The sequence below is a fragment of the Muscardinus avellanarius genome, assembly GCF_963383645.1.
Source record: "Muscardinus avellanarius genome assembly, chromosome: X".
Classification (NCBI taxonomy): domain Eukaryota; kingdom Metazoa; phylum Chordata; class Mammalia; order Rodentia; family Gliridae; genus Muscardinus; species Muscardinus avellanarius.
The window spans coordinates 130,567,942-130,581,059 of NC_137792.1; the positions used below are offsets into that span (position 1 = coordinate 130,567,942).

A 13,118-nucleotide genomic window follows, 5' to 3' on the forward strand; every position below is an offset into this window, starting at 1 on the left:
ATCTCTTAACATCAAAGGACTTAACTCACCAATCAAATGACATAGACTGGCAATGTGGATTAGGAAACATAATCCAAATATACGCTGTCTGCAAGAAACTCACCTTACAGCCAAAGACATTCACAGACTGAAAGTGAAAGGATGGAAAAAGATATACCATGCTATTGGTGACCAAAAAAGAGCAGGGGTAGCAACCCTGGTATCCAACAAAACAGACTTTAAACTAAAACACATCAGAAGACACAAATCAGGGAACCTCCTTTTATTAAAAGGAACAATATACCAAGAAGATATAATGATAGTAAATATTTATGCCCCAAATGCAGGTGCAACCACATTGGTAAAACAAACCCTTCTGGACATCACATCCCAAATAGACCCAAATACAACAATTCTGGGAGACTTTAATACGCCTCTCACACCACTGGATCGATCTTCAAGGCAAAAGATGAGTAAAGACGCTTTAGAACTAAAGGAAACCATAAACCAAATGGACCTAATAGACATCTACAGAATATTTCAGCCAGGAACTACAAAATACACATTCTTCTCAGCAGCCCATGGAACCTTCTCCAAAATAGACCACATCCTGGGACACAAAGAAAGTGCCAGCAAATTCAAAAGATGTAATATAATTCCTTGCATCTTTTCAGACCATAATGGAATAAAAGTAGAAATCAACAACAGGAATCTCAAAAGAAATTATTCAAATACAGGGAGATTGAATGATACACTTTTGAATGATAAATGGGTAAGAGCAGAAATCAGGGAAGAAATAAAGAAATGTATGGAAACAAATGAAAACAGAGACACGACCTACCAAAATCTATGGGACACTATGAAGGCAGTATTAAGAGAAAAGTTTATTGCATTGAGTGCCCATATAAAAAGGACGGAGAACCACCAAGTAAAGAACCTAATACACAACTCAAGGACCTAGAAAGTCTGCAACAGTCTATTCCAAAAGCCAGCAGAAGGCAAGAAATCATTAAAATTAGAGCAGAAATAAATGAAATAGAGAACAAAAAAAAAAAAACAATTCAAAGAATCAATAAAATAAAAAGTTGGTTCTTTGAAAAGATTAATAGAATTGATAAACCCCTGGCCAACCTAACCAAAAGAAAAAGAGAATCAACTAAAATTATCAAAATTAGAAATGAAAAGGAGATATCACCACAGATAATGAAGAAATTCAAAAGATTATCAAAAATTTATACTCCAATAGACTTGAAAACATGGAAGAAACGGATAGATTTCTAAGCACAGTTAACCTACCTACACTCAACCAAGAGGACATAGCAAGCCTAAACCAACCAATAGCAACCAAAGAAATAGAAATGTCAATAAAAATTCTTCCACCAAAGAAAAGCCGGTCGAGATGGGTTTCCATCTGAATTCTACAAAACCTTCAGTGAACAACTAATACCAATGCTTCATAACTTGTTCCGGGAAATTGAAAGAGATGGAACTCTCCCAAATTCCTTCTATGAGGCCAGTATCACATTAATCCCCAAACCAAATAAAGATACCTCAAGAAAGGTAAACTACAGACCAATATCCTTAATGAACATAGTTGCAAAAATTCTAAACAAAATACTAGCTATACGCATTCAAAACTATATCAAGAGAATAATACATCATGACCAAGTTGGTTTCATCCCAGAAAAACAAGGCTGGTTCAACATACGCAAATCAATACATGTCATTCACCACATAAATAGAACCAAGAACAAAAACCTCATGATCATTTCAATAGATGCTGTAAAAGCATTCGACAAAATCCAATACCCATTTATGTTAAAAACACTGCAGAAAATTTGGGTAGAAGGAATGTACCTCAACATCATTAAGGCAATATACTGTAAACCCAAAGTTAACATATTGAGTGGGGAAAAATTATAAGAATTTCCTCTAAAGTCAGGAACAAGACAAGGATGCCCACTATCACCACTCCTTTTCAATATAGTCCTTGAGACTCTTGCCGCAGCAATAAGACAAGAGAAGGAAATCAAAGGAATTCACATAGGAAGAGAGGAATTAAAATGATCCTTATTCACAGATGACATGATCCTTTATCTAGAAGACCCAAAGAACTCAACCAAAAGACTTCTGCAGCTGATTGACAAATTCAGCAAAGTTTCAGGATACAAAATCAACCTAAAGAAATCAGTGGCTTTTCTTTATGCCAACGATGAACCCACAATGAAAGAAACAAAGAAAACAATTCCATTCACGATAACCTCAAAACCAATAAAATACCTAGGAATAAACCTAACCCAAGATGTAAAAGACATCTACAACAAAAACTATAAAACATTAAAGAAAGAAATTGAAGAAGACCTTGGAAGATGGAAAGATCTCCCGTGCTCATGGATAGGCAGAATAAATATCATCAAAATATCATTCTGCCAAAACTGATCTATAGGTTCAATGCAATTCCCATTAAAATACCAATGACATTCTTCAGAGACCCAGAAAAATCAATCATGGAGAAAGAAAAGACCTAGAATAGCCAAAGCAATTCTCAGCAATAAGAAACATGCAGGAGGCATTACAATCCCAGACTTCAAACTATACTATAGAGTAAAAACAGCATGGTACTGGCACAATAACAGATATACTGACCAGTAGATTAGAATAGAAGATACAAAAACAAATCCACACAGCTTTAGTCAATTGATCTTTGACAAAGGGGCCAAACTCATACACTGGAGAAAAGACAGCCTTTTCAACAAATGGTGCTGGGAGAACTGGCTAACCATTTGTAAAAAGATGAATCTAAACCCCTATATCTCACCATGCACAGGAATCAACTCAAGATGGATCAAAGACTTAGAAATTAGACCTGAGACTGTGAAGTTAGTAGAGGAGAGCATAGGTTCAACACTACAACATATTGGCACAGGCAGTAACTTTCTCAACAAAACCTCCAAAGTTCAGGAAATTAAAGCAAGAATTAACAAGTGGGATAGCATAAAACTAAAAAGTTTCTTCTCATCAAAGGAAACTATCAATAACCTAAAGAGGAAGCCCACAAAATGGGAAAATATCTTTACCAGCCACCACTCTGATTGGGGGCTAATATCCAGAATATACAAAGAGCTCAAAAGACTCTACACTAGCAAAACAAACAACCCAATCAAGAAATGGGCAAATGAACTCAATAGACACTTCACAAAAGAAGACATACAAAGGGCTAATAGATACATGAAAAGATGTTCTTCATCACTGGCCATCAGAGAGATGCAAATCAAAACTACAATGAGATTCCATCTAACCCCAGTCAGAGTGGCAAGCATAAAGAAATCAAATAACAATAAATGCTGGCGAGGATGTGGGGAAAGAGGAACTCTTTTACACTGTTGGTGGGAATGCAAACTGGTTCAGCCACTATGGAGATCTGTGTGGAGATTCCTAAGAAAGGTGGGAATAGATCCACCATACGATCCAGCTCTACCACTCCTGGGTATTTTTCCAAAAGGGTTGAATTCAGAGAACTATAGCAACATATGCATACCTATGTTCATAGCAGCACAATTCGTAATAGCCAAAATATGGAACCAACCCAGATCACCATCAACAGATGAATGGATAGCAAAACTTTGGGAAATACACACAATGGAATACTATTCAGCCACAAAGAAGAACAAAATTATATCATTTGCAAGAAGATGGAAAGCCCTGGAGAACATCATGTTAAGTGAGATCAGCCAAGCACAGAAGGAGAAGGTACATATGTTTCCTCTAATATGCCCAAACTAGGAAACACAGAGGATACCAGCGGGACTCCAGATAATGGAGGGGAAATATCAGCAAAGTTTGATTGGAAAGATAGGAGAGGAGGAAGGCTGATCGTGATTAATGAGGGTCTACATCTGAATATGTGTAAAATTATGAATATGACATGGTTAACCTGGACAACCATTGCTGGGAGGGGGGAAAGGGAAACCTTGGGCAGGGGGGAGTAGGCACCAAATATATTTTAAATGTATACCATTTATGTTCAGTAAAATTTGTTTTAAAAAGATATTAAATATATAAATATTAGATTATATCTAATATATCAGATATAATCTTACCTCTTGGTTCTCAGAGGCAGAAGATGGGAACAGAGTAAGAAAATGTGCCAAAGTTAGATTAGGGTTCAGACCCTCATCACCAGCTTCAACCAGAAAATCAATTTTTCTGCTTAACAAAAAAATGTTATTGTCAAAGAATTCTTTCCTGTAATTTATCTTTGAGTATCACTTTTCTTTGGCAAGCCTATGATGCCTTTCCATACCACACCCCTTTCCTTCCCTCCACTTGCCACATCATCCAATTTAAATGGTTTTAATGTTTAAGATTTGCATGATTTACCTACTGTAAATTAAAAATTGTTTGGGCTAATTTTAATGCAATATTGTACCTATATATTTGGGGACAATCATATTAATTTGGTGTCTTAGTGCATGTTCTTGTGATTTATAGGATTGAATTCCAACAGATTTAAACACAAAATGAACTTCTGAACAAAATTTATCTTTTTTAAAAATGCAAAAATTTCAATTGATCTTGTCTTGCCCTATCTATAAAATTGTATTTTGTGTGTTTATGTGCTCAGAAAACAGTATTTGCCAATTTTGTGGCTGATAACTCAGTCTTCTTGTTCTACCCTGGTTCTTTCCCCTCTCCTTTCACTAGTATACCAAATATGTGTTTAAAGGGGAGATGATATTACAGCACAGACATAAAATAATGTTAAGCCAATGGTGTCATGAAAGAAACGTTGACTTGCAGACTACCTCATTCTTCATGACTATTTACTTAAGTAGGTATAAACCCAATAAATAATAATATTATGATTTGACACATATTTATCAGTTTACTTAAACTGCAAAAATCTAATCATTAAATGGCTTGCCTAGAGCCGGGCATGATGGAGCATGCTTGTAATCCCCACACTTGGGAGGCGGAGACAGGAGGATCACGCAGGTTCAAATCCAGCCTCGCTGGCTTAAGAGACCCTGTTTCCAAATAAAAATATAAAATAGGTCTGGGAGTGTAGCCCGGAGGTAGAAGGGTTTCCAGGAACCCCAGTACCACCAAAAAAAAAAAAAAAAAAAAAAAATGGCTTGCCTAAATGCAGATATAGCACCATCAAAATTTACTTATTTTTTGGATGAGATAAATACATGAAGGAATACTATAGCCTACGTTTCCTATTCCTACTGACCACATGTTGGATTCTGCTGGTATTCTCACAAGATCAAGAACAACCGATGGTACAACTGAGACGAGAATCCTGGGCTTTGAGTTCTCAGGCCATCACACTCTCTACTACATCACAGTGATGCTGAAAAGCTTACAGGAGATGTTGATCATGAGGAAAGGAAGCACCAAAATAAAACACTCTTCAAAATCAAACAATTTAGAACTGGGCGTGGTGGCGCATGCTTGTAATCCCAGCATTTGGGAGGCCGAGACCTGGAGGATCGCGGTTCATGGACAGCCTCAGCTACTTAGGCCCTCTGCAACTCAGTGAGACCCGGTTTCAAAATAAAGAATAAAAAATAGGGCAGGGGGTGTAGCTCAGGGGTCAAATGCCCCTGGGTTCCATCCCCAGACCTGCAAAAAAAAAAAATCAAACAATTTAAATGTAATAAGCCCTCATAGCCCCCTACCACTTACAAGTTTATACCTCTTTAGGTTCAGGTATTTAGTTGGTACTATTTTTCTAACCTAAAACTGAACACAAGACAGAATACCAGCTTCTACTAGACAATATACAGACTAAATTAAATTATCACAAATTTACAGTGTGATGTCCCCAGAGATATTAAGTGGAAGCTGCTTAATTACTGACCCCTCCCATTCTCAGAATAGTCTTCTTTGAATGGAAAAATTATCATTTAAATAACACAATATATAGAAATTAAAACACTTTATTATAAACATTTCCAGAATATAGACTGTTTTTGTACCAGCACTTTTTGAGAACTTTTTAAAAGTATATGTCATCTAAGTTTGCTATAGACTATTTAATTTTCCACTTTCAGAACTAGAAAATACAAAAATACACTGCAAATTAAATTTAGCAAAGAAAAAAATTCATCTAAATTGTTTCATACATTTTCCTTGGAGAAAATTGAGAAACATTAGCAAACACACAACAATAATAAAATACTACAAACACTAACACAAATTCCAAAAGGAATGGATTCTGCAATGCCTGGTTTCCCACAGGTCATGCCATAATAAGTTTACAGGATCGGTGAGTTCAGGGTGGTATGACTGTAGATGGCGATTCTTGATAATTCTCTCATTAAAAATAAATGATCTCTCATGGGTAAATAATTCATTATCACAGCAAATTGATGAATCAGGTAGAGACAAAACCATTTAGGGAAATTACAGTATAGGTAAGAAACATTTAACAATTTTTTTCTTAGAAAACAAGGAAAAGCTATTTAAGGAAAAGGCATACTGAATATTTTTACTTGGCTTTTGTTAGACACAAATTCCAGTAATATGAATTTCATGAAGCTAAGCTTTTCAACCTATTTCTTCAAACTTAAGTGAACAAAATTGGAAAGTTTGAAATCCAAGAGTAGGCCCATCCCAAAACATTGACTCTTCCATCTTTTTCAAAATGGGGTTATTTTTCTCTTATGTTCTTCTTGTGTTCCTTACTCTGTTTTCTCAGAGGCTAGGTTTAGACTTTTTTATTATTCAATTAATTTCAAGTTTTGTAAATGAAAGAAAGAGAGAAAAATAGCTTTCCCAAACTGACAAATTATTTTATCTACTTCTTTCTACCTGATGCTCTTGTTTTTTCTAAATTAATTTAAACTGATTCCTTCAATTAATCTTTGGGGTAAAAAAAATCCTAAAATCCCAAAAGCCAAGAGTAGGATTCAAACAGAAAGACTCTCTTGTTTTTTCTTCAATAGGTTTCTTTTTTTCTCTTATGTTCGTCTCGTGTTCTCATGTTCTTTCTCTGAGGCTGGATTTAGGCTTTCTTTGTTCCTTTTTACAGTTTCCATTTTTATCAAAAAAGAACCTAAGCTTTCCTGAAATGACAATGACTATATTTACTGCTCCTTTTTTTCGTTGAATTCTCCTGTCTTCATCTAAATTTATACTGTTTTCTTTAAGTCATCGTTGGGTAAACTAAAAGTTCGAAATCCAAGAATTGACTCATCCCAGAGCATTTCTTCTTCTGTCCTTTCTTCAACATATTTTTTTTTCTGTTTCCTGTGCTTACGTTCTTCTTTCTCAGAGGATCCATCATGGCTCTTTTTCTTTTTTCGGTGCTTAAGCTTTCCTGAACTGCATCTGACTTTCTCTTCCTCCTCTCTTTTACTCTGCAGGATGTCCTTGTCTTTGTCGAAATCCATGTCCTTATGACTCTTTTTCCTTTTATGCTTGGACTGCTCCTTCTCTGCCCTTTCTCTATCTCCTTCCAGGTGTCGCCTTTTCTTCTGATGTCTCCTTTTATGACCTGCTTGATGGTCACTGGTATCATTTTCTGAAGAGAGGTGCTTGTACACTTCATATTCTACACTGTATGGGCCAGGGTTATTTTCTTGCTGACTAAGGCTCAGAGACACTGGTTTTTCTGGCAGACAGTCTCTGGTGAGTTGAGAGTAGCTCACAAAGTCAAGTTTCTCTTTACTGTCAACAGCTGGCAAGCAATGTGGTAACTGTTTTTCCACTGTTTGTAAACTATTGTATGGTTCTGTGTAGGTCTGGGGAAATGTTTCCTCAAACATTTTACGTCTGGGTATATTTTCACCTGTTTCTCTGTACCTATGGGTTTCCACAGAGCTATCAACCATAGTTCTGAAACAAGTCTTCGGTTCTAATCCCCTGGCTTTCTGTACTTTTATATAATCATCAAGTTCATCTTGGAAAGAGTCATGTGGCCTCTTTGAATGAACTGGTAACCAATGAGGTAACTGGCTTTCTGCTGTTGAACTACTGTGTGATTGTTGGTACATCTGGGAAGTCTCAAAGGAAAATCTTTGCTCACATTGCCTTTGTCTGGATCTAGGATCAACCATTTTTCTGTACCCATGGTCCATGGAATTTTCTCTTATTTTTCTAAAACAAGTCTTTGGATCTAGTCCTCTGGCTTTCTGCTCTTTGATATAATCTTCAAGCTCATCTTGGAAAGAGTCATATGTCTCCTTTGAATTATCTGGTAAGTAATGAGGTAACTGGTTCTCCACTGCTTGTGAATTATTGTATGGTCCTGGGTATGTCCGGAAAGTCTCAAATGGTAGTATTTGTTCACATATGTTATGTCTGGGTCTAAAGTCAACCATTTCTCTATACCCATGAGTTTCCCAAGAATTCTCTTCCATCTTTCTGAAAAACATGTTGGACTCTAGTTCTCTGGATTTTGGCACTTTGTTGAAGTTTGTAGATTCAACTTGGGAGGACTCTTTTATCTTCTTGGAATTCTTCAGTAGGTTGATAACAATGGATTCTCTGTAAAGAAGACAGTAGAAATCTGTTATTATAATATTTTATTCTGAGCTGGGTGTGGTGGCACACGTTTGTAATTCCAGTACTTGGGAAACTGAGATAGGAGGATCACAGTTTCACAGCCAGCCTCAGCTACTTGGTGAGGCCCTCTGCAACTTAGTGAGACCCTGTTTAAAAATAAAGAATAAAAAATAGGGCTGGGTGTGTAGTTCAGAGGTAGAATGCCCTTGCGTTCAATCCCCAGTACTGCAAAAGAAAAAAAAGAATATTTTATTCTGAATATTTTCTTTGCCCTCAGAATATAAGTCTAAAAAAAGAATATCAGTCTAAAAAAATTTACAAATGAGTGCTGGGCATAGTCATGCACGCTTGTAATCCCAGCTTTCAGGAGGCTGAGACCAGAGGATTGCATTTGCAGACAGCCTCAGCTACTTAGCAAGGCCCTTTGCAACTCAGTTATACCCTGTTTCAAAAAATAAAAAGACTAAAAAATAGGGCTGGGGGTCTAGCTCAGAGGAACAATGCCCCTGGGTTCCATCCCCAGCACTGCAAAAAAAAAATCTACAAAAGTCCAAACAAAATTTAAAAACCTACCTCACTATATAGACTATAAAGAATGACTTTTATGCTAAAAATACAGCAAAGATAAGCATTTATCTCCCAGGAATATCATAATTTTCATGCTAAAAAACTTTCTCAGATCTGGGATAAAATGGAGGAGCAGACAAATCTGATACTATTGTAAAACATTTAAGGAATGTTGGGATATGGGAGTAAGGATCATTAATATGTAATGTCCCAATAGATGGTCTGATCTGAATATCATAATGTTTTCAATGTTCTGTTTAGTCAGTCCTTTATATAGATACAGTAATAACAATTATATTTTGTGGTATTGTTGATTGAACCCAGGGGCATTCTACCTCTGAGCTATAGCCCTAGCCCTTTTTATTTTTTGTTTTAAACAGGGTCTTGTTAATTTTATGAGAATCTTGCTAAGTTATTGAGGCTGGCCTCAAGCCAGTGATCCTCTTGTCTCAGCCTCCCAAAATACTGGGATTACAGGTGTGCACCACCATGCCCAGCTGTGAAAGTTATTTATTCTGGAACCTTGAATTTCCTTCTCTCTTTTTAAAGTCTAAGTTATTTTGGGAAGTGAGAAAATTTAGCTCCTACATATGCAGACTCAAATAACATAAATATTTTCTTCTAGAATAAAATACCAAAATACTACACAATTTTAAGAGCAACAAGTCAAATATGCAATATCTAAATACCCAGCTGCCCTGACACCTGAATCACCAATGTCTTAGTTGTCTATTCAATTCTCATCTTCTTAAAATAAGAGAATTGACTATATATTTGTTGAACTCCTACTATGTTATTATATTTCATCACAACAATGTTTTATCAGAGCAGTCCACAATTACACACTTGAGAGAAAGATGGATCTGGTATTCTGATCAAAGTCTTTCTAACATATCAAGCTTTTGTTTTGTTTTGTTATGTTTGCAGTATTGGGGATGGAACTCAAGGGCATTGTACTTCCGAGCTACACCCCCAGCCCTACTTTTTAGTCTATTTATTTATCTATTTTGCAGGAATGTGGAAGGAACCCAGGGGTATTCTACCTCCAAACTACAGCCCCAGCCCTATTTTTTATTCTTTATTTTGAAAGAGGGTCTCACTGAGTTGCAAAGGGCCTCACTAAATAGCTGAGGCTGGCCTCGAACCTCAAGACCCTCCTGTCTCAGCCTCCCAAATGCTGGGATGACAAGTGTGCGCCACTGTGCTGGCTGAGTCTTTTGCTCTTAATCACTATATTTCACTGGAAGCATAATGACTGGATCACTGACTCCCTAGAACTAATCCAAACATCTAGAGATACTCTGAATTTATATGGTTAGCCTGAGAATAATTCTTACTATTTCTCCAAACAAAAATAATACCATCTGGTCAGAAGAGGTTTCAATTACAAAACTCTGCTAGTCACTCTCATGACTAGAAGAAAACTAACTCCCTTCAGGATACTAGTTTGCAATGTTACAAATAATGCGACTATATCTGTATTTGACTCCTAGGGAAATTAATCCATAGGAAGTGTGTAAAATATACGAAAGAGTACTGGACTAGAAGTTCTGGGCCTTGGTATCACAGAAACATTTTGGCAAACAAACAAATAGATAAATCTTACTTAACTTGATGTTCTCTCCCTTGCATATGGGACCGGAACATTTCTAAAGATGCAAAGATGATACTACAAATATGGCACACATAGGTTCTCATTCTACATGCTGAAAAAACAGAATTTAAGTTAAAGTCAGTATGGACACAGAATCACATCAAGTTAGAACTGGACAAGAATTTATTATAGGTTATTTACATGAAATTTCCCAAGAAACATTGGGCCCAGTGTGGTCAAATGACATGGTCAAAGAAACAAAGTCAGTAGCAGAGTTAGCCTCTCAGAGTCCATATCTCTTCATTTAATGCCCAGAATTCTTGACATTAACTACACCATAGTGCATCTTTAGCCTTGATTTGTTCCCCAAGAATCTTCTATCTGCTTGTTTACTGTTGCTATGTAGAGGCGCAGTAATTACCTCAAATTAGCATGCCTAACCAAGCTTTCACTCTTAGTCCATCAAACAACCTCTTTTTGTTTGCCCCTAATTTTTTCCCACCAAAACCTGGAATGTTCTAAAAAATTAAAAGTGAATAAAATCAAAATTTTACTCTCTTATCTGAAATCACTGTAGTGCCTTAGGTACTCAAAGTAATTTCCACAGATTTTAGAAAGGAGAGAGGTTCGATGAGCCCCACTCCAGGATAAGAACTGAAAGCAAAACTCTAAAACAAAACTGCTAGATATCACTTCAAAGGAGTCAAAAACTATAAAATAGAAGCTATAGAATTGCTACCTTGCTATTTTGCTTCTTAGAATTAGAAGCAGGGGATAAATTAATCTTCACTCTCTTAATCTCATCATCATACTTTATCTTTAGTCAGAAGAAGAAAATTAATAAATTTCATAAACCAAATATAAAAACATTGTGCCATAAGGAGAAGTCAATAAATCGGTGCCATAGAGATATTAACGATAGTCAGGTCATCTTCTTCAAAATCAAACAGCAACCTAATAATTTCAAGGAAGCTTAAAATAATCATTACCAAGTATTTTGGCATTGTCGCAGCAAAAATTACCCATAGAAAAAAGAGGCTGTCAAGGAGAATGAAAAAAGCTGGTTTTGAAGACATGAAATTCTGTTCACTATTAATATATAATATATATGAGACCAGAAGAGCTCATCTGGTTTCATCAACATTTTAATGAATGATTCCTCAATACTATCCTCCCACTCTGCTCTGATTTCATGCTCACAAAGTCACTTTCTGATTTATAATCTGTTTTCCCATATTTTTGAAAACAATAAAAATATAACTTGGATAACAGATTTCAAGAAAAACTGGAAACTGGAAAGTTGGCTATCTTTCCAAAAGAATTAAAAGTCAGAATACTATGATGATACATGCATACCCTCAATTATAACTGCATAATTCACAATACCCAAATTCTGAAAACAAAATAGGTGCCCATCAACAGACACATAGGAAAGGAAAATGTGGCATAATCACACAATGGAATTTCACTCAGATGTAAAGAACAAAATTATGTCTTGTGGGAACATGGATAGAACTATCATGTGTTGAGACCAGCCAGTCTCAGAAAGTCAAGGGCTATATTATCTCTCAATGTGGAAGCTAGAGAGAAAATAGGAACAAAATGAACTCCAACAAATGAGGAGAGACACCAGTAGAATAGTGGAAGATGATTGGGGGAGGGAAGCGGGGAGGGGAAAAAGGAGGACTGAGGAAGAAAACACTCCAAATAATCTATGTCCATGTATAAAGGTGTCATTGCCAATCTCACTAACACATACAGGGAGGATGGAGGTGCTGTGTGCATATATATTTGTATCATTTTGAATTTCACTGTGATGTATAATTACAGTGCACCAAAAAGTATTTAAAAACCCTAAAAACGGGAAATATGTCTCTTCCCATCATAAATCAATAACAGAATGACAATACAGCAATTTAAACTACAGTGTTTGCTAAGCTTCTCTGATAAGAATCTCCTGGGTGTTAATTAAAATAGATTACTAGGACTGTCCTCTACTGTTTGGGGAGCACAGGCTGGTAAGTAGTTTTTAATGAATACTGCAAATGATTATTATCAGAGACTTTGAGAAATATACCAAGGGGATATCTTTCCACTTCTTTAGTTATTTTTCAGCACCTTTCAAGTTTGTGGTTAGTGAGTCCCTGATTTGAGGCTGACCAACTTAAGATTCTTGACTTCCTGAAAAGCTAAGGACTAAACCCAGGCCTGTGCATCCTCACAAAAATGCTTTCAGGAAATCATCACTATCCTTATTTTATAGGTGTGGAAACTAAGGCTTGGATTATGTTGGCCAGTACCATATATTTTAAGGGCAGGATAAGTAAGAGTCCTGGGTTTCTCTAGATAAGTAGTTTTTATGCTAATTATACAATAGAATCATGTAGGGAAAGATTTCATGGTACAGCTCCATATCTGACCAATTAAATCAGAATATCTAGAAGGCATAACAAGGATTTCTCAC

At 36.2% G+C, this 13,118-nt stretch overlaps 1 protein-coding gene across 1 annotated transcript in view; it reads right to left on the reverse strand.

Annotated features, from left to right (window-relative positions):
* Window positions 1–7,118: 7,118 nt before the first annotated feature.
* The window catches only part of ZMAT1 (zinc finger matrin-type 1), a gene marked incomplete at both ends in the record, with an annotated part of 39,454 nt that continues 33,454 nt past the window's right edge, over window positions 7,119–13,118 (reverse strand). Inside the window, 2 exon segments of the mRNA XM_080719037.1 lie at window positions 7,119–8,475; window positions 10,667–10,766. Coding sequence (XP_080575163.1) covers window positions 7,119–8,475; window positions 10,667–10,766 — 1,457 coding nt within the window.